At 40.5% G+C, this 10,000-nt stretch overlaps 1 protein-coding gene across 14 annotated transcripts in view; it reads right to left on the reverse strand.

Annotated features, from left to right (window-relative positions):
* The window catches only part of ptprt (protein tyrosine phosphatase receptor type T), a 475,774-nt gene that overhangs the window by 344,125 nt on the left and 121,649 nt on the right, over positions 1-10,000 (reverse strand). For all 14 annotated transcript variants that reach the window (XM_017723239.2, XM_017723236.2, XM_017723234.2 and 11 more), the window contains exon 3: positions 967-1,238. In XM_017723239.2, the coding sequence (XP_017578728.1) occupies positions 967-1,238 (272 nt within the window). The remainder of the gene's footprint in view (positions 1-966; positions 1,239-10,000) is intronic.

Below are 10,000 nucleotides of genomic sequence, written 5' to 3' on the forward strand. Positions count from 1 at the left end.
TAACTGATACGCGACTCTATTCCAGAACAGTTGCAGTCTTCTACAGTTGCTGTCTGGTCATTTGTTTTGTATCACCTGTGTCCTGTGTTTGATCTGTGTTTACATTGGGCATTGTCTGTCACCCCTTTAGAAACCACCCACCACCACTGACCCCCCCCCCCCCCCCCCCCACTCCTTGCTTTGAAGTGTGATATGAAGTTGATCAGAAAAAAAAAACAGCTTCATACTATTGACATTTATCCACATATTCCATTCATCCCACCTGACCGCTGCTTACGAGTTTGGAGTTTTCAACGATGTAAAACAAATTTGGCTGCAGATAAACGTATAAAATACGTAATAAGTAGGACCCTAATTTAACCAGGGGACCAGCCGTACGTCTGGAGAGGTGAAGTTTATTCGTTTGCGCACAGATACCAGACACCCATCCAGCCCGTAAGACACTGAGCTGATGCAGTTTTATAGCAGGACTGATGCCAAGATTAGGCTCAGCCTATACATGACAAGTGACACGTGAAACAGACGTGACCATGTAGGGATGAACAAGAACAGACAGAAGACAAATACAGCCACAATACAGAAACACACAAAATGGTGATTATGTCTATATGACAGAGAAAACCAAGTCCTAATAATTCATATCCAGAATGTGTTACATTTCAAAACAAACCTCAGGAAAAAAAATATTAAGATAAACAGATCGCAGTACCTTATTTATCATGTAATAACTTCTTGTTTGCAGAGTACTTGCACAAAATGGCAAATCGTTTATTTTAATCAATGTTGTTTTTGTGGTTTTATTGCACTTTTTTATTCTGGCAATTGATTTTCAAACTTTTTAACAGTAGTGTATATTAACTAGAAACCTAACTGAGCCAATCAAATCCCAAAAAGATCCCAAAAACCTGAACTCTCAGTACTGAATGCTGATGTCACACGGCTCTTGTGCTTTTGGGCTACTCTCACCTGGTAGGAGTTGGGCCAGAAGGTGCTGATGGCCAACTCGGCCTTGGCCCAGCCCTCGGTGACCGGTGCAGAGGCGTTCCAGATGGGGTTCCCCTGCGGCCCACCGTCCACCTTGATGTAGACATTCAGGGATCCGGGGCTGCGGCCGTCCCGGCTGGAGAGGGAGTAGTGAAAGTCGATGCAGTGCGTGTCGTTTTCTTTGAGAGTCGGGAGGAGGAGGTGGGCCTTCTGGCCGGACGCGCGGCCGGACGCGTTCACCATCATAAAGGAACCTGAGGAGAACATACACACTGTGAGTCCACAATGCAGTCAGTGGGGTTTTATGTGCAGCTGATGTGAAACTGGGATGAATTAAAAGTCAAAGTGGCTTTTAAGGCAAGGTAGAGACGTGTGTTAGACGAAGTACACAAAACATGTACTTGAGTTAAAGTCGAGACACCCAAGGTAAAGTGTTACTCCAGTAAAAGTAGAAGTTTTAGTTCCAAGTTTAAGTTGAATAAAAACTGGCTTTAAACTCTGGATCACAGATGAGCTCCTTTACTATGTTGATCTGTAGGCGTCTGTTCATAAACATAAACCAGCCCAAACTCATTTACTATAAAATGAAACGGTGTTTGTAGAAATTCAGAAAAAAGCCGCGTCAGTCTCGACTGCATATGTGGACATATTTCTATATTGAGCTCTATTTACACAAAGTTAGGTTAGTTCATCATTTATGTTGAACAGACTCTCCCAAAGTTTTACGCTGCTGCGCTGACGTTGAACCGCGTGCTGCACTGGGTCGGTATGACCAACAGGTCAAAACCAGCTCTAAACAAAGTGACCGCTGGGCCCTGATTGGTGCTCTGGCTTTGCGCTTCTTTTGTTTTGACATGTTACGTTTTTATACACACAGAAACCAAAAGGAACGACAGATTTCTCAAAATGTAGGAGGAAAAAGTCGGATATTAGACTCTGAAATGTAGTGGAGTGAAAGGAAAAAGTCGCCCAGTAACGGAGAAAGTTCAGTACAGATACACCAAAAATACTAAAGTACAGAGACTAATTACATTTACTTAGTTACTCAGTTACTCAGTTACTCAGTTACTGTCCAACACTGGGTGCCACTGTGTGAGAATAGATAGAATAAAACGATTAATTATTTCGACTGTGAGCCTGAAAAGTGGTGAAGGAAGTTTTTAATAAGAGCAGATCGTGACCTTTGTCTATTGCTTTATCTGCTTTTTGGACGCACACAGACAGGCAAGTGCTCTCGCTCACGTATACCGCATCCATCTAGACAATAGGACTTGAAGCATAACTGCCTGTTATGAGAGCAACTCGGAGCCGAAAGACTACATACAGCACAAAACGATTTCTGGCGGCAGCTTTACATCCATTTTATTCAAATTTTATGAGACAATATGCCATTTTATGGCCACGCTATTATCAGAATGATATAGTATCACGGCAGAACAGGAGAGCGAGAGAGACGGGGGGAGAGGTAAATTGAGAAATAAATGAATGAGCCCATGGAAAAACCCCAAAATCGAACATTTCTCCTCACATATGGTGACAATAATTCAATTTCTTAAATGAGTAGCAATTAGATGATTAAGGCTTGTAATTACTGCCGGCTCAAAGGTGCCAATTTGTGATAAATGGCAGTAATTTATTACACATACTCCAACTCAGGCACTAAAATATTACATTCATTAGTGATGGTTGTTGTGGTTCTTAACCTTAACAGGAATGTCTGAATCCTGTGGCTGAGAGATCAAGTATTAGTCTTCTTAATGAAATAAGCAGCCACCAGTGCTGGTGGAAGAAGCTGATGTCTAATGATGGACTTTACCCCAAGATATATTAATCCTGCACTGTAAAATGAACTGTTGAAATAACCCCAAATTATATTAATCCCATGCAATAAAGCAAACCATAGAAATAACACCAGGTTGTATTTTTTCCGTGTTACATTCCGTGTTACATTAATCCAATGTTTTAAATGATTAATCCCATGCTATAAAATGAACCATGAATTAACCCCAGGTTATATTAATCCCATGCTATAAAATGAACCATGAATTAACCCCAGGTTATATTAATCCCATGCTATAAAATGAACCATGAATTAACCCCAGGTTATATTAATCCCATGCTATAAAATGAACCATGAATTAACCCCAGGTTATATTAATCCCATGCTATAAAATGAACTATAAATTAACCCCAGGTTATATTAATCCCATGCTATAAAATGAACCATGAATTAACCCCAGGTTATATTAATCCCATGCTATAAAATGAACTATAAATTAACCCCAGGTTATATTAATCCCATGCTATAAAATGAACTATAAATTAACCCCAGGTTATATTAATCCCATGCTATAAAATGAACCATAAATTAACCCCAAGTTATATTAATCCCATGCTATAAAATCAACCATGAATTAACCCCAGGTTATATTAATCCCATGCTATAAAATCAACCATGAATTAACCCCAGGTTATATTAATCCCATGCTATAAAATGAACCATGAATTAACCCCATGTTACATTAATCCCATGCTATAAAATGAACTATAAATTAACCCCAGGTTATATTAATCCCATGCTATAAAATGAACCATAAATTAACCCCAGGTTATATTAATCCCATGCTATAAAATGAACCATGAATTAACCCCAGGTTATATTAATCCCATGCTATAAAATGAACCATGAATTAACCCCAGGTTATATTAATCCCATGCTATAAAATGAACCATGAATTAACCCCAGGTTATATTAATCCCATGCTATAAAATGAACCATGAATTAACCCCAGGTTATATTAATCCCATGCTATAAAATGAACCATGAATTAACCCCAGGTTATATTAATCCCATGCTATAAAATGAACCATGAATTAACCCCAGGTTATATTAATCCCATGCTATAAAATGAACTATAAATTAACCCCAGGTTATATTAATCCCATGCTATAAAATGAACTATAAATTAACCCCAGGTTATATTAATCCCATGCTATAAAATGAACCATAAATGAACCCCAAGTTATATTAATCCCATGCTATAAAATCAACCATGAATTAACCCCAGGTTATATTAATCCCATGCTATAAAATCAACCATGAATTAACCCCAGGTTATATTAATCCCATGCTATAAAATGAACCATGAATTAACCCCATGTTACATTAATCCCATGCTATAAAATGAACTATAAATTAACCCCAGGTTATATTAATCCCATGCTATAAAATGAACCATGTATTAACCCCAGGTTATATTAATCCCATGCTATAAAATGAACTATAAATTAACCCCAGGTTATATTAATCCCATGCTATAAAATGAACCATAAATGAACCCCAGGTTATATTAATCCCATGCTATAAAATGAACCATGAATTAACCCCAGGTTATATTCATCTGTGCTATAAAATGAACCATAAATTAACCCCAAGTATTATTCATTGTGTGCCATAAAATAAACCATAAATTAATCCTGGTTATATTTATCTAATGCTATTAAATGAGCCATAAAAATAACAGTATATGAAATGCTACGTTGGTAAAAATTCCATGATGTCCTGTGAAAAAGATGCTGACTGTAAGTGTAAAGGCACTGGAAGAAACATTTATTTGCATTCTTTATACATCACATGAACATTAAACACGTACAATGACGAAGTTTGATTTTCTGCAGTGATGTTGACTTTTAAGTGTAAATTCCCAGGCTAACCTCACATCACACCCGGCACGGCAAGTAAATTACATGATTAGACACGTTTTATACTTTTTTTTTTTTTTTTTTTTTATGGCGCTGCGTAAATCATGCAGCCCCGCTCACGTCTGTAATTTACCCCATGATTTCTTATCCTATAAACCCTGCAGACGTCCTGTGGTGAAATTGTTATGCTAACCCCAGCAACTCCTCAAATCTAGTCCTGTCCCAGTACTTCTTTGGTCACTTAACTCGTCAATATGTTTGAGATTCGGTAGGAAAATCTGGTCCTTAGTCGAGGGAGGTGAGACAGAACAGTTCCAATGGGAAAAGGGTAAAACAACCGATCCCAACCCCTGTTGTTTTTTGGCCTGACACCTTTTAACACCACAGTGATAAATTGCTTCTGGTGATTCATTGGCGGCCCAAGGAAGACACGGCACTATCGCCCTATTCATCACAGGTATTGTCGAAGACACAAGCACGCACAATGCATCTATCAATCAAGCCCAGCCTTGAGCCGGAGAATGAGGCCAATCAATTCCACACACTAATCCAATCTAGGCAAGGCCCCTAAACAGGGAGCAGTAAACGGCCTGATTGCATTTCATATTCAGCTGTCTCTCTGGCCCCGCCGCGTCAGACAGGTATTCACGCCACTGATTGGTATGATAGGTGGTGTTGAGGTTAGCAGGAAGCCTTTGGATCGAAGGCCAATTCAGGCTGGTTGCCTTGTAAACATTGGACCAAAGCATGGACACTTTCCGTCTCCTGAAGCCAGTACGAAGCTAGATGTTATGAGACAATAACAAAACAATCCCATGCTGCTTATACCGTGTTGACTCATGTGGAAATGGTAAACGCAAACAAATATGCACTTTCCATAAAGCTGTGACAACCAGGCAAATAGGAATATGATTACAAAGATTCTGGGAGCTACAAAAGCAAAATGGTGTTTACATCAGAATCAATGTCCAAACAAGGCAATTAAATACCAATTTAGCTGAAATTCACCCCAGGAGACGGACTGAAAAACGCTACCTTTCAGTGTCACCAGAGAACGTTACCTGATTGCTTTCTGCGCCGATTCCCAGTACGACTGGGGGCATTCTCATTTACAAGTTTGTTGGTTTCTTAATGTGTCGCAGCACTTGGCAAAAAAAATTGAAGACACAGCAGGCCGAAAATAGCCATCCTGCAATGTCTGACAGCTTGCCGTTTCAAGAATCAATTACAATCAAAGCACTGAGTGCTCCATGTTTATTGTGAAGTGCCCATATTTCCATAGAACCCCATCCTTATTCCTAAACTGGGAGTAGAGATTGCTTTCAGACAAATGAAAAGAGTTTTTTTTTTTCTAGATAAGTGTAGCTTGTGTGCAATCACTTCCAGCAAAATCAATAGTAATATGGCGCTGCCTCTCCCGGCCATCAGGCCTGGCGCAGACAGCTAAATGGGGTCCTGAGGAGCCTTACTGTATTGCTTCTCCGGTGCCGACAAGTTAATACTGAAAGTCATCGACCAACAACCAGTCCTCGGCCTGAGAAATGGAGTGACGGCTCTTAAATCCATCTACTGCTGTTTATTTTTACTGCACTGTGAAGCGACAGATGGTAAACAGAAGACTGATATGTTTGAAGCTATTGCCTGAGAGTGGCTTGGCTGTCAGCCGTCATCAAAATGGCAACAGGAATGGCTTTTTAGGTTGACTTTGGTTCAGACCTCCTGTGAAAATTTCGTCAGATAGCTTGGAAAGAGCTGTGTTTTTTCCCATGCACATTCAGTAACGAGAACGGTTCTGGTTCTAGTGCATTTTCCACCTGCTCGAGGCAGCTGGAACCACCCTAATAACCACGATTAACACTCTGATTGTCTTTTTGGGCAGACGCTGGCAAAATAAAGTTACTTACAGTATGAAGCCATAAACTGCACCGTTCTTCACGCATGTCTACATTTACACAGACTAATGTGTGGAATCAAACACAGCCTATAAACACAAGTACACATAGTTTGAGCTTCCAAACTAACTAATGCCAGCTTAACAAACTCTTATCAAGTAGTAACTCCAAAAAGCAATCAATAGACAAACATACTACTCTATTTTACATTCTGGTGCGCCCACTGGTGGCAACTTTAGCCTCACCTGGAAGAGTGATTCACTAAATTGTCATCAACTTTGGCACCAAGTGTCAGCATAATTTCCCAGGGGCAGATGTGGTTTCATCCAGGGACAACCGGGGGCATTTTGGGCTAAATGTGGGTGGGAACAGACTTTTTAGGGTGTGAACAAACTGTGAAATTTCTAAATCAATGTCTCATGAAAGGGGAGCTCATAGTAGGGGGTGCTGGTGAGCTGATTTTTAGAGCTTCAGAGATCACATACAGAACGTTGTTATCTCCAGTCCCCTCATGTAAAGCTTGAAGTCGGTTACTCTTATTTTCACAGAGTTACAGGGCTCTTGATTTCTCTGGCTGTCTGGACCTTCACGACAGCCGAGCATCTTGGCAAAGCCACCTAGAGTGCGTCTAAGTCAGATACAATTTTGCGAGATTCCGGGAATTCCTGAAGGCCGACTCTGAAGACGAGACGACACTAAATTGACACTAAACTGTCGTCACCACTGAGCAGCTTTTCAGTCGGCAGCTGTGACAGAAGAACAGCTAAACAACCTGGAATCAGCCAGAAATGAACCCAACACCATTCGTCAAACTAAACGGGCTGTAAGAAGCTTTACAGACCGGCTGGAACATGTCTGATCTTCAGAGTCGGACCAAATCAGACTGAGCCATAAAACTGACCCAATATCAGGTTCAGCTCAGTTTGGCCAGTTTCTCCAGATCAGTATTAATGTTGTTTTGTTCCAGCCGGTCTGTAAAGCTTCTTACAGCCCGTTTAGTTTGGCGAATGGTGTTGGGTTCATTTCTGGCTGATTCCAGGTTGTTCAGCTGTTCTTCTGTCACAGCTGCCGACTGAAAAGCTGCTCAGTGGCGACGACAGTTTGGGAATTTAGTGTCGTCTCGTTTTCAGAGTCGGACCAAATCGGCTGTCGGTCAAATGTGATCTTAACAGCGTCCGTTTTCTGTTTGTGGCAAAGTAATAAGTAAAAATGTTCAAACGGCTTGAGGGTCTCCTACAGCTGTCAGAGTCGTTGCTTGGCAACAGCATCTCAGTGGAGTGATAGTGTTTGTGAAAAACCCGTGATGCTTGGTGAAATAACAGCACAGTTAGAACGACTCTCAATCAATCACCTCGCATGGCCGGAACTCACTGTTATATCATTTTTATCACTGTTGGTTTTTTAAAAATCTGTCACGCAACCCCAACTGCAAACCAGCTCTAGATGCTTAACAAGTCATCTCCAGATGAGTCTTCTGGTTATGAGCTCATAAGTTTCCAAATGTTCTAATAGGTCCTGTTGGTACCGTCCTACCAAAACCAGCACTGGAGCCCTCAGCACTGGACTGATGACCAAGTTCCAGTTTTCCGGTGCTAATGGTTCTGCTACTGTGTGCAGGGGAGAAGCACCCTGAGAGGTATTTGAATCCGAGTAAGGTAATTTTTATTATTTATTTATAATTTTTCAAGAAGCTATTTCCACACAGCTTCTAGAAGTACTCAGAAGCCTTGGCGAGGGAAGCCATTATTCCTGATGAGTGTTTCCACAGGGAGCCTTTTTGCAGTGAACATCCCATTCCTGCCATCATAATACGATGCCCTGTGTGACAGATAGCGAACGCTCTGCTAGTTGTCACTTTAATATGCAATTATGGCAGGTCCCTGTTCTTTGGGCCCTCTCCTGCTCGGCCTGATAAAGTTGAGGCATTTCTCATCGCCTCTCCCCCTTCGCTTCGTTTATCCCCCCCGGGGGACGAGAACGCACCTATTTACCATAGACCCAAACCCAAAGCAGTAATCTGCAGCGTGCTCCGGATGGGGTGTAGGGAAGAGGAGGAGGAGGGAGATGCTCTAATCTGAGTGTCTGCATGCTGCGAATGGGAGGTAAACTGGTAAAAAAGTGAATACTGATACGTCTGTCTTGTGATTTGAATTGTGCCATAGTGTGGACACTGTAATAAGCCTAAGTGAAATATAATATTTCACATTATAACATTGCTGTAAGAATGTTATGAGAGTATTCAGCTCTCATTTTCTTAAGATAAACATTAAAAACACTGGATTTTTGATTGTTGGCGCAAAGTCAGCCACCTCTGCCAGTTTAGACTGCATTCTTGCATTCCACTTTAAAATGAGACCACCCTTATAAGTTTATGAATGGTTTAAAATAAGTATATTAATCTGAGATAAGGCTCACAGGTTTAACACTGGCTGATGAAAAAATCAAAGATCAGTAACTGGCAACACCTGAGCTTTCACAGCATAGACGAATGTGCGTTTACTCTGTTAGGCGAACAACAACAGTCAGTGTTTTCCTTAGTATTTGTATGTTGTAACTGCTTATTAACTATTAATAATCATAAATAAACTACTTTTAAACCTACCATAAATTATTTACGAGGGCAGTCGTATCCTAAAGTGGTACCCATTCTTGTTATTGGTCATATTCCAGTCTACTGTACGAAAGCCTGGTGTCCTATTTGACCATCTCTGACTACGTCTGCATTCTTCTGTAGTCGCAACATCGTTAGACTTTGCCCTGTACTTTAAATCAGGGGTGTCAAACAACGGCCACTGAAAGGACCACATTAAAAATCTCAACAAACCTGTGGACCAGCTGTTTTATTTTATTCCTGCTCGACATTTTGTCATGAACCAAACTGGCCACTGTTCGCTCAAAATACACCAAAACTATAATGGCAAAAAATAGGCTCTTAATACCTGAACAAATCAAAAATAATCTTAAATAAAAACAAATCGCTTTATATAAAACCATAGACTACATTAGCTGCAGATACTGTTAAACTTCTTTAAATGTCCCCATTGAACAGTAGGGTTTTTAAAACGGCCCATTCACCTGAACTGGACACTGTTTTTGTGGTGCTGTCCTGTAGATCGTTGTTGGAGAGTGGGTGGGAGCACACATTATGTTCCAGTGCACGCTGGGAACTGTAGTGCAGCTCATAGTGAAACGGGCTAATATTAATAGAAGATTAAAATCATTTTGTGGGCCTGACTTCGGCAATTCTTCTATGGTTTTCCATCTAAAACTCTTTGTTCTCTTCAGTACATCCACAATTCTGCAGCCAGAGTTTTGGTATCTTTTTACCCTTTTGGAAAAGGGCAGTGCTTTCTCACAAGTTCCTGTAATATAATTCCAAAATAATGAATGCTTAATAATTCGTGCAAATTAATTAATTAATT

This window comes from Pygocentrus nattereri, chromosome 26, assembly GCF_015220715.1.
Source record: "Pygocentrus nattereri isolate fPygNat1 chromosome 26, fPygNat1.pri, whole genome shotgun sequence".
NCBI lineage: Eukaryota > Metazoa > Chordata > Actinopteri > Characiformes > Serrasalmidae > Pygocentrus > Pygocentrus nattereri.